This window comes from Columba livia, chromosome 1 (assembly GCF_036013475.1).
Source record: "Columba livia isolate bColLiv1 breed racing homer chromosome 1, bColLiv1.pat.W.v2, whole genome shotgun sequence".
In the NCBI taxonomy this organism is placed as follows: domain Eukaryota; kingdom Metazoa; phylum Chordata; class Aves; order Columbiformes; family Columbidae; genus Columba; species Columba livia.
This window is the reverse complement of record NC_088602.1, coordinates 76862057-76884856: the sequence shown is the minus strand read 5'-3', so window position 1 is coordinate 76884856 and position 22800 is coordinate 76862057. Positions and strand designations below refer to the sequence as shown.

General features: G+C 45.6%; 1 protein-coding gene across 4 annotated transcripts; it reads right to left on the bottom strand.

The window, feature by feature from the left end:
- Nucleotides 1-566: 566 nt before the first annotated feature.
- On the bottom strand, nt 567-12603 carry UPK1B (uroplakin 1B). 4 transcript variants are annotated; one of them, XM_021299853.2, is made up of 9 exons: nt 12475-12568; nt 8066-8120; nt 6980-7067; nt 6246-6446; nt 4680-4754; nt 3849-3971; nt 3380-3559; nt 2530-2613; nt 567-1890 (listed from the first exon to the last, which is right to left on the bottom strand). In XM_021299853.2, the coding sequence occupies exons 3-9, from the start codon at nt 7046-7048 to the stop codon at nt 1840-1842; spliced, it is 783 nt and encodes a 260-aa protein (XP_021155528.2). In that variant the 5' UTR covers nt 7049-7067; nt 8066-8120; nt 12475-12568; the 3' UTR covers nt 567-1839. The 4 variants fall into 4 exon arrangements, with proteins under 4 accessions (XP_021155528.2, XP_021155527.2, XP_021155529.2 ...); XM_021299852.2 differs by having other exon boundaries at nt 12432-12561; XM_021299854.2 differs by lacking the exon at nt 8066-8120 and having other exon boundaries at nt 12475-12603.
- Nucleotides 12604-22800: the final 10197 nt, after the last annotated feature.

Genomic DNA, 22800 nt, shown 5'->3' with positions numbered 1-22800 from the left:
AGACACTGATTCTCTTTAGATTTCTTAGATTTAGGTATTACTGTAGCTTTGAGCAACATACACACACACAAAAGCCCTACCACCAAACTCCCCCTCCCCCATTTCAAAAACAAATCAAGACCACTAACACACACAGTCTGCATAGTCTATCCATGCCTTGAGTCTCACAAAAATGTTCTGAAGACTAATTTAGTTATGAAAATTTCTGAGTCCAGGGTCTCCAAGACAGTCACCATCCCACTGAACCAGAGGAGTGGCTGATCTATGGGGATTTTCCTTTCTGAAGGCACACTCATACAGAAAAGCCCTTCACTGTTGCCGGGACCCATTTCTTCCCCAAGCTATTCACCCTCATAGCTGCCTCTTTCTGTCTTCCAGCACCCTGGCAAGGGACTGTTCAGCTACAGAGTTTCTGTAGCACCATGCATAATGGTGCTTTGCATTCTGATCTTCAGGACAGGGTTCCAGGACTTTAAACCCTGCCTTCGCACTGCCACAGATGGCCCAGGTACAAACCTTTATCAATTCCCCTTCCCAAATACACAATTTGATCACAAAAAAAAAAGTCACTTCCACTTCTTTTTAATTAGTATTTTGGTGAATATACAAAAACAAAGAATCAGGGTAGCTGGCAAGTGTTGGGACCTGAACCAGTGTGCCTTAGGAGGGAGGCTTTGCCTTAAAATACTTTATACAGGAGCATATTTCACGTGACACATGAAACTGCTGAAGCCTTGACTAGGAAAGACACCAGATCAGTGTGGGCCAAAGTAAACAGCCTGTATTGAACTGAGTAAGAACTGTAACTGCTGATGCAAGGTCTGGATTTGGTTCAGTTAGCTCCTTGCTTGCATTTTTCACAGAGTTACTGGTTGCCATTACTGGCTGTTTGTCCCACCTGATGTGGTGATTTGGGAGGGGAATGCACAGGGGACATGATCATATACATGCAGGTAGCAGAAGCAAGAAGCATGGTAATCTAGGGGTGTGGGGCAGGCACTATTGCAAAGCCAAGTGCAGCACAGAACCCCTTTTATTCTGCACAAATTCTAGCCCGTAGATGTGTGAAATCTTTTATGAAGTATGTAACAGCTTTTTGAAGGAGTCGCATGTTAGCAAGAAGAGTTTTTTCTGGACTGGCACTTCTGAAGGTAGGAGCACATGCAGTATTTTCATCAGTGACAGGAGGTAGGCTTGAATATAGGCAGCATGTTGCTCTGGAGTGAGCTAGCCTTTTATTGGGCTTGACTAGCAACAGGCTTTTTATCTGTGACATATCTTTACTACTGACACACTTAAACTCTTAGAGAATCTGCCTTATTCTAAGGCAAGGCATGACAGACACCAGGAACAGAATCGAACAATAAAATATATTAGAGAGGTCTGTAGTCTTCTCCCTTCCAGCATCTGTCTTTATTGGTCACAGGAGGTTACAGTTTTGCTCACATAGCCCTTGCTGGAGCCTTTAGTGTTAGGATTTTAATTCAACCTAGTTTTAGAGAGAAATTGTTCTGAAGCAAGCATATATGGACATTTTCTTTTCTGATGTCATCACAGAACAAATCAGATCACACCTTATGCTCCAAGGACTGCTTGCACAGCGATAGAAGGATTGTGCCTCAGCTGGGACGCATGAAGGCTTCAGAATGAGGGGTCAAGAAGAAGATTCTTTCCTGTAGTCATCAGCTGTGTGTGTCAAGTTTTTGAAGGGGCAAAAGTATATATGGGAGAGGTAGTGGGAAAGCTTGAAATCCTCCATGGCACAAGGAGAATGGAACAGGAGATGAACAAATGCAGTTTCACATGGTGCTTCACGACAGCGCTGAGGACACTGGGCCATCAGTATTCAATTCTGCTCCAGTAGAACATGGTACCAAGGAGGACACAGAACTGAAACAACAAGACTATTAGGTTTCTCTGATCCCCATTTCCTCCTCCCCACTTCTCCGCCAGCATTATTTAGTCCTACTGGTAGGAAAGAGCAACAAAAATTGGTGATAATCGAAGTCCGTTCAGGCAGAGGAAGCTTAAAGCTTTTTATCGGCACAGAAACTTCACAGTGAATAAAGAAAATGTGTGCAGCCTGCAGCCTATTTGACTGGATCACTCAGTTCGCTAGGGATTATCTCTCATGAAGCTGCTGAACCCTGAATACTTAAAACACTCATACAAAGTCTTCAAACTAAAAACTGAACTATCTGTCATGATTACTGCTTAGTTGATCCAATACCCTTCACAAACAACCATCTGCAAGCTGAGTTTGCTGTGTTGTATTGCTGAGATGGCAGCAGGCCATGGCAGGCTGGAAGGCCATCCAGCTCCTCACCTGTGGAAGCCAGAATGGAAGGCATCTTGTAAATGCAGCTCTGTTAGTGCAACAGGCTACAGGCAGATTGGTGATGAATGAATAACTATAATGTACGGACATTTTAAACGAAATGCGTCAGTCCTGTCATCCACCTCCACCCAGCTGGGTGTGGAGAAGCAAAAAAAGAGAAGAGGAAATAAAGGCAAATATTAAGTACTCACAGTCCAGCAGAGGATGGCAAAACCAAACCAGGCAACACCCCAGGCATGTGTGTTCATTGGCCCAGAAATAACATCATAACAACCCTGTAAGACAACCGTGAGTGAATCAACACCAGCTTTGAGCTTGTACCCCTAGGCTACAAGCTTAACTATCTCAGAGAGAGACTGAGGTGGCATTGCAATTTAGGCACTTCAGAGGGTCTCAAGAAGACAAACCAGAGCCACACTGCTTATTGACAACTTGTAGATAGCCTACCTGTTTCTAGCTCCAAATACAAAGTAGACCCACCTCTGACATTTCAAGAACAACTTCCTATGCCATCCACTTGTCTAGTGTGCGTATATAACCAAACACAGCCAATAGAGTCGACCTCCAGAAGCAAGAAGCTGCAGGCAAATTTGGAAGATTGGACACCTAGAAATGCTTGCCAGTGAGGCAGCTGATGCTCATGACCCAGTAATCTGTTTGAACAGGACAAACTGGTCTCTTGCAAAGCTCTACCTTGAGGAGGGAAACTGTCAACTTGCTTGCTCATATTATATGCACTCATCTTTGGGCTAAGTTTGATTTAGCTTCTATCCATCTACATGTTGGAGATGCAACATCTTATGAATGATGGCATTGGGAGAGTTTTCTTAACAGTGGTCTCTCCATCAGGAAAACCTTATCACAACCCGTCCTGTGTTCACCAACATGACCAGGACTCTATAGACATTGCTTCTCCTCCAGGAAGTCTTTGAACACCTGCAGCTTACAGCAGGGGATGAAGGCTATTCACTGTTTTCTTCCCTTCCAGAAAGGCGCTTTTGACCAACATATGTTAACTAGAAAAAACAGAGAGGATCTTACGTTGCTGTTATAGTAGCCTTGGACTCCCAGCTTGCAGCCGTCGAGGTTGACGGGAGACCCTCGGGCATCCAGGACACAGCAATTGTGCGGCCAAGGGAAGTCAGCATCGTTGTGTGTGTCGCGGAAGGCGGACGTGTACTCCTGCCAGTCGGAGGGGCCCTGCACCCCACAGCACTGGTTCTGCAGGGTGAGAGAAAGGAACGGTCTTTATGAGTGCAGGTCATGGCCCTACACACGACTGGACCCTGCACATGGCTGGTTGGGTATTAACCAAAGATTTATGGAAGAGATTTTTGGAGTGCCTGCCTTTGACAGTCTGCCATCTGATAAATGATCAAAACAGGGAGTGTGGCAGGACTTTCTCTAAGGTTCAAGGCAGATGCTGTCCTCTTTATTACCAAGGGGGACTTGAAATTCCAGAGCTGCAGAGCATTTAGTAATTAGTGGGAGTTTTCAGTGTTGTTATTACCTGAAGCATGAGTTTATCCCATGTCTCTGTAACCCTTTTAGTCATCCAACTGTCATTGTTATTGTCTGTCTCTGACTTCTGATACCTCTCCAACATTTGCTTTAGGAAGAGATTTGGAGTGAGCTACGGAAAAAAAAAATAATAAAAGAACAGAGAAGAATGTGGGAACTATGGTAATAAGTGGTCATGTAAAACAAATAAGAGGTTATTTGGGATGGGTTTGTTTGCTTGTTTCACTGTCCTGCAGGAGAACAGGAATGCTGCCTCTCCCCCAGTTTTACGCATGGGAGAATAAAGAGCAAGATTTGAGGAGCAGGAGAAAAAATATATAAATCTTGAGCATGACTCTGAAGCAGGATCTATCAGATGTCTGTTCACAGGAGTTGTGCAGAAGCTATGGGTTAGGTTTGATATGCTGCTTGGAACTAAAGAACCACAAGTCATTTCCCATCCTACCAATATCTCCAATAACTCATGTAACCTTTCCCTCACTAGTAACACTGCCTGGGGCAATGCTGAAGATTTGTCTTCTGCATCCATGATAGATTAATCAGTCTGTAGCTGAAGGACTAAGCACTGTATTGATGACTCAGCTAACCTACGCTATTATTTGCTTGACTGCAAGGCTGTAAACATTTTAAAATGTTGAAAATAGAAAAACTATGTTAAAAAGAACATGTGGGGTTTTATTCTAACTAAGCAGTACTTGTTTGAGATTATACTGTACCACCACACAGGCCACTTACTACACTGAACAGGACCGCCATGTGCCCCAGAACTGCAATGTTTCCCAGCAGTGTTGCATGAATACACAAGGAAAGAAATACTCACAAAGTCTCGGTGAGTTGCTGCTGTGATGCAAGAAGCCATTTCAAATGCATAAGTGATCAGCATCAGAATAATATACTGTGGGTGACAGACAGCAGAGTTAGCTCTTGGAGAAACCGGCAATTTTTTTCAAGATTAAGCCTGAAACCCTATTCAAGCCAAAGAAGGTCAGGCTGTCCCAGTCTCCTTAGTGTTCTCCAGGCCCCTGAAAATTCATGTAGCCCTTCCCTGTGCTTGTTTCAGTTTGCAATCTGCTATCTTGAAGGTATATGACTGGAATTGTTCTCACAGACAAGAGTTCATCAAAACCTCATGGCATTGATAGCACCCTGCCTCTATGGAAAACACTTTGCCTGGTATGTCCTAGAGTAACATCTGCCCTTTTCTTTGTTGCATCCCATTGGCAACTTACGCTTGTGCCATGTCTCCCTCTTCCACTTACCAGCTAAGAGCATTTCAGCAAGAAACTGTTCATTCCTAGCAGGAAAGCTTGCACTTTGGGGAAACATAAGGTGCAATTTAGGATGTAATTCAGATCCTCTCAATTTTGCATCATCAGATTTCCTCAGCACTCCTACTTTGTGAGCAAAGATCCTTCATGAAAAGAGATCCTGAGGATCACCTCTCATAGCCTATTTCACTGTTTTTCTTCCCTTCTCAGCACAATCCCTTTAACTTTTCCCATATTCCCTTTGGAGTTCTCATGTCTCTTTCTCCTCCCACATTTTGTAATGTTCTTCTCAGATTCAAGGCATTTGTTTCCTCCTTACTCCAGCTTCTGCCCCTCACACCCTCTCTTATCGCCTGTACTATAGACTTGGGTTTCAGCCAAGACACCAAAATTCAGAGTTAAGGAATTCTCTTCCCTCAGCTGTTTGCTGGCAAATTCCCTGGCACAAGAGTTCAAATCTCTAAGCGTCTCTTGTTTAAAAATATACCCTGCCCTCCCACATTAATCCAAGAGATAGATGATTCCAGAGCTTTCAACTCTACCCTTCTTTAATGCAAGCACCAATTAAGTTTTGTCACTGCCAACCTAAAGAACTGAGTAAGAAATTGTACAGAGATTTGTTCACATCTTAACATTGTCCTTGGCTAATCCAAAGCTCTCTGTCCCCACCCTTGTAATTTCTGCCTGCCTGCTGATGTCTAATGTTCTTGATTGCACCCATATTTGGTATACTAACATGTACTAGTGCCTTGTACAGAAATAATTGCATATCAGCTCCTAAACTGAATGGTATATGACAGCTGAAAGGCAGTAAGGGATGAGGAGGAATAAGGATTTAAACCACATCCCAGTTACATCTGATTGCACAAGTGCTGCTGCATTGCTTCAGGGCAAGGTCAGGGTCAAGCCAGTCAGCTTAAACCTCCATTGTGGCTATCACCACTAATTCCCTCACCTTGTGGGACACTACAGCCATGAACAAGAAGAGCGTTTGGCTCCTTGTCACTAATAAAAGCGGTCTTTGCTCAGGGGGTGACTCTCAAGGTGAGCAGGGAAGCTAAGGCAGCATTTTTTTCTCAGTTTGACAGCAATAGGTGGGCAAACTTTGCTACACTTACCACGAGCAGCAAGGTCCTATTGGACTTAATGACTCCAATGATACCAAGGATAGACAGAGCAAAGAGTGCGAAGCCAACAAAGATGCCAATCCAGGCAGCAGCGTAGATGTCATCGTTTTCTGTGGCTTCCAACAGAGGGTAGAGACCATGGGGATCAGACACAAAGAAGATGCACTCTGCTGTCAGGGCAATGCCACACATCTGAGAAGCACAAGTTCGGGAAATCCATTAGATAAAGATTCCACAAAGAAAAAACAGAGACAGAAAAAGATGGAGAGTGCTTTCATTTCATTAAATTCAGTTTACTGCCAAACAGGAACTACTCAACCCCTCCTCTGCCCAACTCTGCAATCCCTTGTATTATATCTTCACAGAACTGCAGGCAGAACTCACCCAGCCTAGACCTGTTTTGGTCAGGCTTAGAAACTGACGATGTTAAGGAAGAATTAACACAACCTTTCCCTTCAGTATACGGAGAGAGGCAGCTGGAAATACATTGGTCAGCAGCAAGGGCTATTCCTTTAGAATTCATGTTGGTTTTGTGGATCAGCCCTTGCTGTCCCTTGCTGTCCTCTCCCTACTCAAGCTAGCACAGGTCTCCTTTACTTCTCTTCTCACACTTTATTTATGTGTAGACTTCACACATGAAGAGAGATTTCATGGCTAGGAACTGCTGTTTTAAGGAGTGTCATATGGAAGGAAGCCTCCATCCACACTTGTCCCACTTCACTTACCCCAATGACCACATTGCCAAAGACTAATAGACCCTGCAAGATGTGTATGCCATCCTCACTTTTTGCCATCTTTAATTCTTCATGCAACCTGGGAAAAATCAAAGACAGTCTTCAGTTAGATCAGTACAGTAGGCTTCACTCAGAAATTATCCCTGAGGAGAAGGATAGACAGAACCTGCCAGCCTGTCTGTACATCTCCCACCCCTTGCTTCATGGTAGTTTCAGAGAAGAAACTTCCTTAGGTGTGAAACTGGTAACTCAAACTCTTCCTGATACTTGAACTACAGAAGATTGAGAGCACTCTGGAGGCAGCCAGTGTCTTTGGTTCCCTTTTGGCTGGGGTTTCCATCATCTCGACAGCACCCATGCAAACCTCATCTCATGGCATTGCATTCCCACCTGGCTAGAAACACCAGCTACACCCAGATGGACAGGAGACAAGTTCAGTGCTCTCACTTTGTTCCTCTGCCAAAGGAACTAGCTTCACCTGAGAGTCTGTTATCCATCCCACTGGCTGTTTCATTTTGGCCAGCACTACCATGGGACCAAACTGCTAACTATGGTGCTTTAGCCGTATCCCACACACACACCTATGGTGCATGGCTTGGCACCACCTTGCTAAGGATAGTCCCATCTCCCACCCATGCTGAGAACTGGAGATGGGCCCCCCATTCCCAGTCAGGTGCGAGGGAGGGAGGGAGCAGCTCAGGCTGCAGCTGGCTTATGGGATCTGGGCCAAGTAGCATTCCCCCCAAATTCCTGAGAGCGCTATATCCTGCAGGCTGAGGCCAGGTGCCCCGTGTCAAATTCATCCCCTTCCAGAGGGAGCGGCATAGAGGCACTAGTCAGAGGTGTGAGACCTCTTGGAGAAACAAGCCCAGATGCCAGCACCAACGGGCTCCTTCTTTCAAAGGGATGGAGTGCGTGTGTGCATGAAGGGGGGAAGGGAAAAAATACCCAAACCCGGGACAGCTGCATTTGCTGAATGGTTAAGGAAATACAAGCTGCAAAAGGGAGGATGAAGTGGGCTCAGCTTGAGCAGACAAGAGGAAAAGCAGCTTGAACATCCCTCTTCTGCCAGAGTACCTGCACTAGTGCCTTCTCTTGCTGGGGTTACTGACTTTGGGTTTCTTCAAAGATGCTGTTGGAAAATAAGATGAGACATAGGTGTCAATTAAGTGAAGTTTCTTGAGGAAGAGATCATTGTGCGAGCTCTCTAAAAAAGCCACCTTCAACCTCCTCAGCAGCTGCCTTTTTAGGATAGGCAGGACTTTCAACAGTGACAGAAGGGAAACCAGAATTTCTTACTACCCTTTCTGCAGTAGTGTGAGGGTTGGGCATGGAGAGATATCTGGTGGTCTCACCATTATACCAGCAGCAGAGCGCTTAAGTATTTATACATGATAGTGTGAGTGGGGATGGCCATTATTTCCATGGTAAGAAAACATTCTTGTTCTCAGTCATATGGTTGGAGGCCAGCCCAATACACCTGAAGCTGTATGGCTCTCTACTTGAAAATGGCAGGCTCATGAGGTCAATGTGAATCTCAGTCCCTACCAAACTTGTTGACCAACCAGCATGCCAAGGGGCCACATAGAACTGCCTCACAGGTCAGGTCTGGGTCTGAGCAATTTTTGGCCACATATGGTCTGCAATACAATACTGCAGAGTTCTGTCAAACTTGAGATGGACACTGGTCCTCTACTCATCTGAAAGTTGTAGAGACCACTGCCTGTCTCATGAATCTTCATGCTGCAAACTCCTGAGATTCTAGAAAAAGCCTTTCATTATTGCTAGATAACAGACATGACAAGTCAGAGAGCAGTTCAAGAAGCAAGGAAAGCTCTCCTGCCCAAATGCAGGCATGTGAACTCCGACTACTACATGGAAAAGCAGGTCTGCTCCAGGTGCCAAGTAGATAGCTGGGCTGAGTGTGCCATGAGGGTAGTAAGACAGGTCACACTAAGCATGAATTAAGGAGTCACAACCCTTAACATCGCAGGAATCTCTTTCTCCTTCCTTTTGTCTCCTCCTTGCAGTGAAATGACAGAATTCACACCTTGTACACGGGCTGTCCACCCTGCCCATGTGCTTGCCTCCCCACAAGCCGGCTTTCTTGTCCTCCCTGGCAGGCAGAGCCTGGCTTGGTCTTGCCTCTACTTGTGCAGGTATTACTGCAGGCATGCAAGTCTCTTCTCCTGGGGCAAGCCCATGTCCTAGGCTACTGTAGCTGTAAGAAAGCTGGACGTAGTCACCACCACACAGATATCAGCTGGAGAGTGGCAAGCTTCTAGAGAACCTAAGGCTCTCCAGTACCTTACCTAAGACCAATGGGGGAATTGGAGAGACTGGGAAGAGGAAAAGGGAAAGAAAAGCCTTTACCATAGACCTATAAATCAAGAAGTGCTGTGATGTCGCCACATTATATGAATTCTCCCTCTGCCTCCAAGTGAACAGCATTTAGGGAGTCCATTTCTCAGTGTCCACTTCGTTCCCCTGTGTCACATGTGGCAACCTCTTGTCTGGCCCCTTCTCTGTCATGAAGGGTCTAGTATTGGCATCGTGGTTGAGAGACTGAGGAGGTGCTTCAAGGCCATGAAAACATCTAGGAAGCTGGAGAGCTGACCCTCCAACAAGCCCCAGAGGAGAAGGTGTGGAAGATCTGGGGCTTTCCACCTGCTGCCTGCTCCTCACATCTCAGAGGTAAGTTGTGTTAAGCAAGATCAATTTGCACAGCAGTTGACACAGGTGCATGAATAAAGAGGCATGAGGCCAGCTTGCCTGAGGCAAGCTACATGCAGGTATGACTCACAGCCACCCATGGCATGTGACACTGGCAGGCAGTCCTCCTCCCAGCTCCTAGAGAGACAGCTGCCAGCAGTTCCTGCCTGCAGACGTGAATCAATTTGGAGGCAGAAGAGCCTTCTTCGTGGGCTGGCTAAGAATAGTTTTACAATCCAAATACTGTTTCCTGGGACTCCAGGGAAACCCCTGAGGAAACTGGAGCTTCAGCTGTGGTTTTCCAAAATCTCCATACGAACAGGTGGCCAGGTCTTGGGATTTCAGCCTTGAGCTTTCATGGACCTGGTGTTCCTCAGCAAGGTTCCCGGGCACCTTGAAATTTAGCTGGGACCCTCTAGGAATTCAATTATTACTACCACAGACTTTGCTCCACGCTCCAAGCAGCTTTGGAAAGGCCTCTGTTGCTCCCATTGTACCACAGAAAGCTACATCCCCCTGCAGCATGTCCTTCTTCCTCTTCCGTACACCCTGGTCACAACCCAGACTGCAACCTCTCCCCTCACACTCCCAAAACACTCCTGGCACTCATGGTTGTACAGCTGAGCCTGTCAAAGCCCAGGGGCAGTGGTAGCCCTGCCTTTACCTGTTACTCCACAAGTTGCGGACAGACCCATTGTTTCCATGACCTTGTAGCTTTCTTGACCTCTCCTCCCTTACTCTACTCATAGTGGCCCTGTGAGACCTGAAGCATGACTCTGGGAGCCAAAAAGGAAGCTCCTTTTTGCAGAGGCTGGCTTCTGCCCTTGTATTTTAGGTGACAACCCCATGCAGGCTTTCAAAAGAAACCCTGCTCACAACAGTTCCTGCATTCAAGCAGATTTCAGTATCTAGTGTGCATCCCTCACTAACATTGGGCTGGTTGATCTTCTGAAGCCTCCACACCCTCCTTGGGGAAAGATTTCAGTAGCCTTACAGATGAAAGTCCCCTGCTTTGCCTAGTCCTACTCTATCCCTAGCCAAAAAAAGCCAATGGGTAAGAACTAGTTTGACATTGCCCCATGCGGAAGAGGGTCATATTTTGATTGCCTTGCATTTTGTGCCCATTGTCATGGTGCGGTCACGGCACTGTGACAAAGGGGTGTCCAAAAACAGTCCTGTAAGCATAATTTATTTATACACCCTGCTCCTGGAGGCCTCTCAGTATGGTGGTGGCACTTGCAGGGGCTTCACCTCACCCCTTGCTATCCTGCTTTACTTCAATGTCCCTGCACAGACTGTTGAATTCTCATCCCCTAGTGTAAGGTGATAAACACAAGGGACGCGTTTGTTTTATTACTCACAGACTCTGCAGCCTTCAGACACCTTGGCTGATGGTGTCCAAGCCACTCAAGCACAACTAAGCAAACCCAGCCATTCAAGAGCAGAAACCTGCCCTTTGCCAGTACACCCCTCTGGCACAGAGGGCTGGTCACCATAGCTCCTGCCCCTGTCCCTCACCTGGCCCCAAATGGAGAGTGTCTCTCTACAGGTAGGAGTGAGATGCCTGGGCTGGGGCCGGGGTGCTGATGGAGGGAAGCCAGCAGGGTGGAACAGCTGCTGGAGGTGCTGTGCCAGCACCGGTGCCAGTGTCGGTGCCACAGGAAGCCTCTGAAAGCCACAGACCTGCCCACACCCTGAACTGCTGTAGGTTCTGATGCATCAAGGCTTGATGGGCCAGACAGCAATAAATCTACTTTTTCTTTTTTTTTTTTTTAAATTTGTTTTAGTGGAAAATTTAGCCCTTCCAGGGCTTAAAAAAGGTATTTTTCAAGTGCTTTGGACACTTTCAGAGTTATAGAGTTTTTCAGAAGATGCAATTCAGTGTGTTATTGATGAATTGTTTGGACTCTGCTGTAAGAAGCCAAATGCTTTGCAAGTGTCAAGTCACCTTTTGTTTACTTGTTTTAAAGCAAATGCCTCCAGTGCACACACAAAACCACACACTCCTCCCTCCCTGCCGGACTTTCCCCATGCCTCCACCTGGCCCGAAATGCAGCCGCATCTGAGAGAGAACAGCTTGTGCACCAGGAGTCAACCACACTCAGAAAAGGAAGAGCCAGCCAATTATTTTGTGCTACCATGGGAGAAAAATAAAGCAAAAACAAAACTCAGCATCAAGCGAGGGTCAGAGACTAATTAAGTTTCCTTTTGAAAGAGATTGCTATGAAATGAAGCCTGTGTGAACAGTGGAGTGGCTGGTAAATCATCATCAGGCATAATTACCTCGGAAATAGAGCTGGGAGGTAAGTTTTTCCTCTCTCCCTCATTAGTTCAGCACAACCAAAACAAGAGGAATTTTGTTTGGCCTTTCCTATTTTCACAAGTGTGGGGAAATTACAGGATTCATCTTTCTTTACAGCATTTTTTTTTATATAACACTCAGATATGTTCGCAACAAATTAAATTTTCCTGTTCCCTCCTCCCCAGTCTTTAGAAGAAAAATTATGAAACAAATTAAAACAGCCATAGAGAAGGTACACCTGAGGTATGAAAAATGAAATACTTAATCTTTTGCAGTTAACCTTATCCAGGTACCAGACTCCCACACACTAAACACAGCCCAGAGACTAAAATAAACGATCAAACATAAAAGCTTCCTTTTCTCCTAACAGACAGTTATCGCTCATGTGCCTCATGAAGAGGAAGACGATGGCCAAAGCAAAGCACTCACCCCTCCCTTCTCGTGGTGCTTTCCAGCAGAAATCCCGACCCACCTGCAAAGCTGAAAAAGCTCCTTTCTCCCACCTCCGCTGGGCTTTAAAGAGCCCAGGTTGCTTGAGGAAAGTGCTATGTGATTGGTAGGGTGCCCATCACATGAGGAAAACTTTTTTCTAGCCAAACCTGTTCCCCAGTCCTCGTGGGACTGGAGGGTGTCTCTGATTCTTAGATCGTATCGGAATGCCGTCGTGCCGAAAACAAAAAGCTTTAAAGAATTTCTATTATTATACTCTCGAAAGGGTGGACAAATGACTCACTCATACGAGATACTTGAACTTTAAAGAGGATGGGCGAGTTGGAAGGACATAATTATAAATATTAGGTTTGCTGGACTGATGTTTGAGCATGGGTATAAGAAGAATGTACTGACTAGAAAAAGAGAGTAAACGAATTGTAATGTTTTCATTTAATTATGTTGCATGGGGAAAATCCAGTGGTTTGGGCTGGATCCATTTTCATTTTATTTAGCTTGGGATTTTCTTTGGAAACAGAAGCGTAGGTGTTGGCTGCTCTGTAAGACACTGTGGATAAAATGAAAAGTGGCAAGACTATTGCATTTCCTTGGCCCCTCTGGATTTTTAACACATTCAGTCTTATTAAGACTGAGCACAGGCAAGCACAGACATATATCTTAATTGGCCTGTGATGAACTGAGAGGGGCTGAGGTTGAGTGGCACAGCAGAAAAGGAACATCTCTCACCTTTCTCTCCCTCACTCATTCCTGTACAAGTCTGCCAAAAGTCTTGATTCCTGTTACTGGAGCCTTGAGCAAGACTCTGGCAAAAGCACAAGTGCTTGTGCTTGGTGTTCCTCATCCACTGGTGCAAAAAACATCCGAATGAATAATGGGCTTGGGAGCTTAGTGTTTTTAGAGCCCTTCGCAAGTCAAAAGCAAACATGAAAAGAATATTTATATATAGCTCCTTGGTAGCCATGCTAGCACATATCTTGTCAGAAATTAGTGAGAACAGCAATAGCTTTAATGTTTTATGGATCTCCTTGGTACTTGGAGACAACTGAAGAGACATCCAGCTCTCCCATGAGATCCCCATGAGATCTCACCCCGAGAAGAACACAGTGCTTTTGGGATTTTCTATCTCCAAGAGGTATCGCAGCAATAAGCCAAAGGAGACTCAGCCTTTGCAGCCAGCCTGATCTACTAGACAGCTATAAGGAATTTATCACTTGAGTGCTCAATGGCAGGGATGCAGATTTATCTAGACTTAACTCAGACCTGCTTGCCCATTATCTGTGCTCTCTACAACATATGAAGTCTGGCTGGGTGCAGACACCACCCTATTTTTTAGCAGTGCTGGGGGAAATGTGTGTTTCACACTGACTGGTGTGCTGGGGTCTAGGAAGACAGGTTCCCAGCGTGACTGCCAGACATTGAGATCAGCCAGCGAGAGGGTAAGCAGGGCATCTTCTGAGTGTCACAGCTTCAGAAGACATGGGTCTGTGGTTAGGCACAAGCCCTGCAAGCCCTGCTCGTGGTAGCACACTCCGCCACATCTCACATGGGAGGAGAGAAGCAGCAGCAAGCATAGAAATGCTAATTTGGAAGAAGAAGACAAGAAAAGAGGAGAGAAAGGAGGGGAAGCTGATAGTGAAGTCCACAGCCTTTCCAATCACCAGCACAGAGAGTGGCTGTTGGGAGAGAGCCATGGTGCAGCTGAGCCCTTGCTGCCCCATAGCCCTGTCCAGGAAGCTGCTGTTGGTGAGTCCTCATTTGGGCTGGACGAGTGGATAAGGCTGGGGAAGGTGGTGTTCAGTCCTGAACTGCCATCACCGTTTGGCTGCTAACAGCTTGTTATTTGGCTAGATAAGACTATTTTTTAGTGATATCCAGAGAGGAATTTGGTATTGGGACGGAAAGAATTGGGATGGGGGTTTTGTTTTGCACTTTTGTGTGTGTGTGTGTGTGTGTGTGTGTGTGTGTTACTAATGGCAGACTATGAGTTTGCATAAATTTGTGTGCAGAGCAGAGGGTCAGAGAGTGGCCTTGCCTGAGCAATGGAATGCAGTGGGGCTAACAAACCATGTGGTAGGAAGCCCAGGTGCCACCATGGGTACTTCCAGTGGGTCACCTATAGCTGCTTTAGGTCTGTATCTGCACTGGCACATTCAGATGAGAATGTGCCAGCACTTCTCTATAGCCAGACCCATGTGTTTGTGAATGCACTTGCACTTGTGAATGATAGAGTCTCATGAGTGCACACACCTCTTCATAGAGCCATACCTATGCTCACATGCATATGTACATATGCAAATCCACTCAGGTATGTACTTTCCTCACATGTATATAGACATAGCTCCACATATGTGCATACCTCCATTGTGTGTGGTCTAAAGACAAAGTGCTGTCTTGGGAGTGAAGGCACACTGAAATTTGGGGTTTCATCTGGAGGGACAGCCAGATGCTGATGCCACAGCCTGGCTCATTTTCAGATAGAGGTGGAAAATTAAATTTCTCAGGAGATCCATCACCAGACTATAGCAACATGCTCTATAGGTGACAGGACAATGTGACAACATGCCTGTCACTGACTGTGCCCTGCCTTTTCAGAACTGGCATAGGCAGAATTCTGGGGGATGCCCAAAGAGAGAACAAAGATTCTGAAAAGGGTTGATTAGACGCTGTAGGTAGTTCCAGTGGACTGGCCTTGCTCTTAACCTCTGAGAACACTCTTTCGTATTCCTGCATTCTTTGAATTTCCTTTCTTCATAGCATGAAAACAGTGATTTAAGACAGAGAGTGTGAGAGGAAGGAATTAGAGAGGGAGGAGGGAATAGAGGGAGAGAGCATACTAGGAGGAAGAGGAGGTTATGGCGAAAGCAGCAGGGTCCCAAGTGACATTTCTGTGGCCACCTCATTCCAGAATCACAAAGGAACCACTCCCATCCATGAGCAGGAGGCTCCTAAATGCATTTGCAATGTTGTATGGGAAGATCAGATCTCATGGTAAAGCGAGAGAGCTCAGGAAATCCCGCATGCCTAGCAGTGTGGCTGCAGTGTTGGCCAAGCCCATGCACATGTGCACAGACTCAGCTTGACATACACTGTCCGTTTGTCCCCAGGAGGGGTTTTTTGATGGTTGTCCCTCCAGCACACGGCAGCACTGCTGGGAGCAATGCCGAGCATCCCTGCTGCAGCATGCTGCAAAGGTTCTGCACATGAATGGAGGGGCTGCCCCTTTCCCAGTGGAGTCCCCAGCTCACTGGCTGGGTCAGCAACATCCCTCTGAGGGCACCACTGCCAGTGGCCTCAGCCCCAGTTCCTGCCACCCGGCTTTGCTCCTGCATTCCTGGGAGGGATGCAAACAGCTGCTTCCTGGTCCACAATTCAACCTTCCTTCCCTCAGCCAGATTTGGAGTTGAGGCTTGCGCCTGATGCTCAGGCCCTCCATGTGCCATGGCCAGGAGCCAGCTCCTCCCCGGAGGAGAAGGGAATTCCTCACGGCCGCCTCCTCTCATCTGCATGGGGGGTAAGGACGAGGGCTGTAGGGGACAGATGTCCCCCCTGCCCCTTGGGTTTGCAGCTGGCCTGGCCTCACGCCAGCCTTACCTCCTGCCTCCTCAGCCGGTTCATGGCTTTTACTACAGCTGCCTCTCTCTTTCGGTAATGTTTTTGCCCCTTTTTTGCCACTTCTTTACCTCTCGACTTTAAGGGAGAGGAAGAACTGTGGGGTGTGGAGAACAAATAAGTGAGCACCACCTAGGGAGATCAGGGGAGAGCAAGTCTGTCCCTGAAATTGTTTACCAAACAGTGCTGAGTGTGGGGAGACAAATGGCATACCGTTAGCAACAACCATGGGCTAATTATAGTGGGTTAGGATAAACCACCGGGTCTCTGGGCTAGCCACTCCAGCTAAGCCTGCAAACATATAGACTGAAAAGCAGAACTGTATGTATATATTTAGTATGATGTGGAATGTAGTAAGTAACTTATTTGTAAAACCTCAGATACCTTGGTGAAGAGCGTTACAGAAAACCTAGATACAGGCATCTTTGTGATGCCAGTAATCCTGGTGTTTTTCATTTGGCAATGCATAATCCACTCATGAATATGGTATTGCACTCCTCATTCCAAAGAAGAGTGGTATACAGTATGTTCTCAAGGTTTGGAGTTTCTTAATATTTTGTGGAAGGAGGCCACACACCTTATTTTTCTAATTTTATTCATGAGCTTATAGTCATGACTATTCTGGTGATGCTAAGACTTGTGATTTTGAGTGTTTGCATATAGCCCAAGCTACCAGAATCATGTGATTGCATGAAAATCTGTACTTTCAGCCTTTCAGAACAGACTGCTGCTTCTCTTTCTGACAAATGTGCAAGCAGAAAGGACAAACAACTTGGAGGAAGCTGCTTTGTCTCGTAGAAGAACTAGGTTCAGGCTGGGAACTCCTTCTCCAGGGAGTTTTGGACTAGTGCTCATAGTGAAATTTGCACATGTGGGTAAAGGCAGGAACAAATTAAATCTTGGTATCCTACTGCTGACAATTAGATCATCTGCTGTGGCTCCCTTCCTCAGTGGTCTCAACCCAAAAGCTTAGAGAAATAGTGGATGTTTATAAAGGCTAATCTCCCTTGGCTGCCACTACTGTTCATAAAGAAGACCCTTCAGGGTGCCTTCTTGCACATCGTGAGAGAGATTTTGGCTATAAATCTCTCTCTGAGGATTTCTCTTTTACTCTACTGACTACAAAGAAGCCTCATAGGAGAGCGTCATTACACGCCTGAGGCTAGTTTCTGCAAAGGAAAACCCAGGACAAAATATCTGCATCTTAGATCTGCTGATCTCACCTAGGTCTTCCAGCAGCCTACAGGTCACGTTTAGTACATGGAGAAACCAGAAGATAAAATAAGTATGGAGGAGCCTGGGGGAGCCCTGAGGTCAAGCCCTGCCCTGGTTCCCCTCCCACCAGCAAGAGTTTCTCTAGTGGGGAAGGGAAGCCAAGCCCTGCAAGAGTGGCGCTCCCCAGCCAACACCCTTGGTGGCGTAAAAGGGTCAATGAAGGGGACGTGGCTTCCTCTTGAATCTCATCCTCAGATGTGGGCAGGCCAGCTCACTTTGAAGAGGAGCCTGACCACATACAGGCTACAAATCTCACCGTGCCTGGGCAAAAGATTGCCTGGGATCTTGCAAAATACATAGCAGCAGAAAACACTTTTGAGAAGACAGAAGTTTTCCGCTTGTGTTTTAGACAGTGCCTGTAAAAGGCTGACAATATCCAGAGAAGTTCTGCTAGAAGGTGTCTCCATATTTACTGCTCTTGGTTGTGAATTAGAGGGCTTTCTGGCCTCTGAAAGACTGCATATGTCAGTGTCAATATATCTATTAGGATGTGGTCCCACCTCCTAAATGGCCTTGGCACTGTGGTGGTCCTTTGTTGCTGGTGGTTCAGCTGAATTTCATCTAACAGACTGGGAACAAGCTGTTCTGTCTGGATCCAGTTACTGTATTGCCCTTAAAACCCTCTTCTCTGAAATCCTGTGTGTCAATCTCAAGCCACAACATGGTAGAAAGATGAGATCTTGTTTGGGGACCTTTACGGCTTGTTTGCAAGGGGCCAAACAAATTTGTTCGCATGAACTGTTCCAGCTCATTATTGAAGGCTGTTAGGGAATAGCTCATGTCTCCTAAATCCATCGAGCTTGCGTCCTTTGCATTAGCTTCTTCTGATCTGAGAGGCTGAAAGAGGCTGGCAGAGGAGCACTGCCATCTACATATGGTTGCCTGTCACTGTCCAGTTTCCAACACACTTGCTGTAAGCCAGGTGCTGCAAGCATATGCTTGATTTATCTCAGCATCTCCACCACCCACCTTGCCAGAGGGCCGCAGCACCCAAGAGAAAGAGGAAGGACCGTCATGTTAGAGCTGCATCACAAGAGTCTTGGCAGCAGGAGGAAAGGGCAATAGCAGAAGGGTGTTGGCTGGTGTGCTGCTTAGGGGCACTGGGATGGAAATAAATAGCATGCATGCCTCGGGCGAGTGTGTAGTGCTCCTGGGATGACAGCCTCTGCCTTGACAAGGGTGTGGTTGATGTCTCATACCGACTCATTGCTTTGACAGAACTGCAGGCACTGTCCAATGTTCTTCCTCTGAAATTCTCTCTTAAGGTTTCAGTAACTAACTGGAAACTTCTCTGAGAAGTCTGTGAGACTCAGACCCTGTCACGCATCTCTGGTTTGACTCAGTCAACCCTATACCCAGCTCTAACTGGGTTTTAGTTTCAGATGGGTGATGGAAAATGGAGCTGGGCTTTGGGCTATCCAGCCTTTTTTACAAGGACCTTCTCTACTGTAGCTACTCCACGGCTGGACATAGCTTTTGAGTTAGTCTCCCTGCCTATTAATAGCTTTCAGCGAAGGCTAAGCTGGTCTGTGCTGCCCTCTAATGGGCACATAGAGGAAAGGTTAAGTTTCATCCTTTGTCTTCAAAGTGCTTTTTTTAACCTACTACTCAAGCTCGGGTTTTCAACACATGATTTCTGAAAAGCCAGGAAGGTTTATGAACAACTTCTAAGAGGTCTATGAAAGGTAACTATGCAATGTCCTTCTATTGATAGTTGTGCCGGACTTCGGCCTTAAGAGGAGTCCTTTCTAAAGAGCTTTGCTCTTCATTTGGAAACATTTAGGAATCTAACAGGGCAAAAAGTAGTGAGCTGTTGCTCCAGAGAACAGGCTGAGTTTCTCCCATATGCACTCCCATCCATAATACCAAACATAGGATCAACATCATGGCATCGTACTATGGTCGAGGAGTTTCTCAAGATAGCTCTGTTACGCTACCAAGGATTAATATAACAGGGCCAAAAGCTGGGTTCTCCAACACACAGCACTTGCTTTTGGTACTGTGGTGTTTCAGCAAACTGGCAGTACTGCCTTTCCCTGAACCTCCTTGCAAAGAGGCAGGATATTCTGGTAGACCCAAGGGGATGCTTAAACAATAGTGGGACAGAGCAAGCATCACTCTGCTCTTCAAAAGGACCCCTGTGGTGTTCATGGTATTTATGGAACTTTGAGTCACTGTTAAAAATCTCTGGGTCTCTGACCACTTGACTGGGTTTTAACATAGCCTTCTCCCTAATGTCTACTGATCTGTCCAAATACCAACAGCTCCTCAAGGTAGGAGTTGTTTTTTCTTCAAGAGCTGGTATGACATGCATTTTTTCCATTAACATAAAATTGTGCTATTCCACATGTTTTTATTCACCTCTGTTTTCTGTTTTATTCTAACTGATAAGCTGAGAGACGGAAAGGAGGAAGGACAGAGTCACCTCTTGTTCTTAGAAACTCCCTGACCCTAATATGGATCCTAGCTCCTAGGTAATAAGAAGAATTTTAAAGTGTTGGACCAGGTGATTCCAGGTAAGACATTTGTCTTCAAGGCTTTTAAGTTTATGGTGAAGTGTTCACAGCCAAGCTAAGCTGTGTGTTGCACTCCCTGAGCTACATTGCCTACCTTTTTATTTTGCGAACTGTACTAGATAGCTGTGCACCTTCATAAATCTGAATCTATGCAGGCCCATGTTCCTCCATCTCTTGCCACTTTAATGAGTGACAATGAACAAGAAGTCCATTTTGGTCTCAAACCGAGTTGCAACACAAAAAGCAGTAAGTCCATCTCATAGTTTGTTTCTTTGCTGGTATTATTTCATTGCAGCTTATGAAATGACACCAGCAGTTTCTCCTGTTTTCTGCAATAGAAGATAGAAAGTTTATTCCAGGCTCCTGGATGAATATGTCATGGACATGGCCTTCCTAGTGCACAAAGACAGTGAGATCTGTGACAGAGAAGAGTGACCTCTTCCCATATGAGAGAGGAGTTGCATAGGGAATTGAGATGATAGCCTTGAGGGAGAAAGGAAGAGCCACTGCATTCATTCATACCTGGTATTTCTAATACAGACCAAGTACTGAAGTGTCTGCAGTCAGTTTCCAGTCTTGAACTACGTGTACAGGAATCTCTTGGGATTGCTTTGCCTAACTTGAACTGTTCTGCAATGACATTCCAGCTCACCACTTTTCTCCAGGAGAGGATGGCAAGTGACTGTTCATCCAACCCATGTCATGTCAACAATTCAAATTTCTCTTTCTCATTTGTGTGTGTTGAGGCATGGCCATGAACTTTTGGTGATGCTGCTATGTCAATGTTGTCCATAAAGACAGTCTCAAAAAAGGAATGCAGCCATGGATATTGATGCCTGACCTTAAGGGAATGTTTCTTCTTTTTCTTCTACATTTCATCTGGTTGAAAGAGAAGCTTTCCCTTGAAGGCATGTCAGGCAGGGTTTGATCAATTTTCCCTGGTGTATTTCCTAGTATATTGCCTATTCCCTTTCCAAGCACTCCTACATTGCCCAGTCTCTAGCTCGAGCTCCCTCTTGAGCTAAGAGCTGTATCGGGCTTTACCCAGAGGTTAATTTCTTCCATTTCAGACATACAAGCCCTGAATAGTTGCTGCTGCCTACTTAGAGTTTTACATGATGGTGAAACTTTGAAATCAATGGCATTAAAGTAGCTTAAAATTGGTGTTATGTAGCAATGATTCATGCCCAGTGAGTCACAATGAAATGTCTCATGCTATAAGTGGCTGGCCATTGAACAGCTATCCTGCCTGTGTCTAGCTAAGAAGCAGGGCAGAGTCTGTGTGAACTTTTCAAAGGATCTTTAATCAGCAGTTACAACATTATTTATTTCTTTTAAAATTGGCTAGAAGCAGCAGACACGCAACTTTAGTATTGCTTGAGGCATCTGAGTCATTTTAAGTTCCGTACAGATTTGGCAGAAAAAGAATCTGGTATTTTGATCCAAGACACCTATTTCACGGTGAGAACACTTTCCTTCTGGTTGGCCCATCTGCATCTTGCTTCTGGGGGACTACAAGGTTCACAACAGAAATGGACTGCTTACAGTAAGACTATGCTATTTGGCAATTGAACTGGATGTCATGCTTCTGTGACAGTCCACGGATCAACAGCAAATCTTGTCTGTGAAAATACTGCACTTTCTCAGTGCCCGGCTCAAACTACAGAAGAAACACCCCTGGGAACAACAAGCTGTCTCCAGCCTCCCCACCTTCCACTCTATGACCTATCCCTATCCATTTGAAGCATGCAGCAATATACAGGTGTGAGTAAAAAAACAAAAACCCTTTTCAAAAGAATGCACTTCAGTGCACAGACATCTCCCTCGTGGAGAGGAGAAAGAACAAACAACAGATGTTAGTCACGTTGCTTAGCACACTACTGGAGGGCATTCAAATATACTGTGACTAGTGTGCTATAAGGACTTATATGGAATAGTTTCGGTTACACACAATGAACTGTTAATTCCTTCAGAGCACCCACAGCAAGAAATTTAATGACAGCTTAATGTCAAGTTGATAAATATCCACTTAGGAAGAAACAAGGACCCAATGGTTTGGGAAAGAAATTATGGAAAAGGGACAGTCACACTGGAATTAAGACTACAATAAATGTTTCCATTTTAAATTGAAGTTTTCTCATTGTCTTCACCACAGAAGAACCTTCATACACACAAACAGCAGTGGTGCATTAGTGCCATAATATGAGGTAGAATTTTTCTGGAGCTGAGGTGTATTTTTCAGTAAAACTCTGAAGTAAATCAAAACAGGACAGCTATGTGGCAATAGAATAAACATAATAATCTGCACACCCTCTGGACTACCCCTTTTTGTTTTCATAAAACTAAATTCATGGAGTTTTTTCTCTTGAAAAAATCCAGTTCAAAATACAATCCAATCATCTCAGAGGCTTGAGGAGAAGAAGTGACATTTCTCCTCAGCTCATGAGTCCTTTCCCAAGATTTCTAGTCAAAGCCCTTGCTTGGAGCTAGTCAACTTCCTACCCAAACCTGTGAAAGCTGAAGGGTTGTCCTTGGCCTCCTGCCTTCCACCATCTCTTGCCATCTACACATGCCAACTCCAGGCCCACACAGCTGTGCCGAGTACAGCCTCATTCATTTCTATACAACTGCAGCTCCTCAAGGGAGAGATACCTCAGTCCTGAGGAACAGAAAAGACAGCTGTTCTCTCTTATGTGCACTAGGGATGACTTCTTGCTACCACGCCACAGCTTTGTTAGCATGAGACGAGGTGGCCAGGCCACCAAAGGAAAATTTCAGTCCCCAGATTGCTAAGGAACACTGGGTAGAGCCTCTTTTGCAAAGCTTCTGTCATCTGTAAGAAGACAACTTTCCAGCTCACTTCAAGGTATCTGAAAGAGAAATTAAGGATCTTTCCTTGCATAACTCCCTTAATTTCGACATGAAGTTGAGGGCATATACCTATAGTC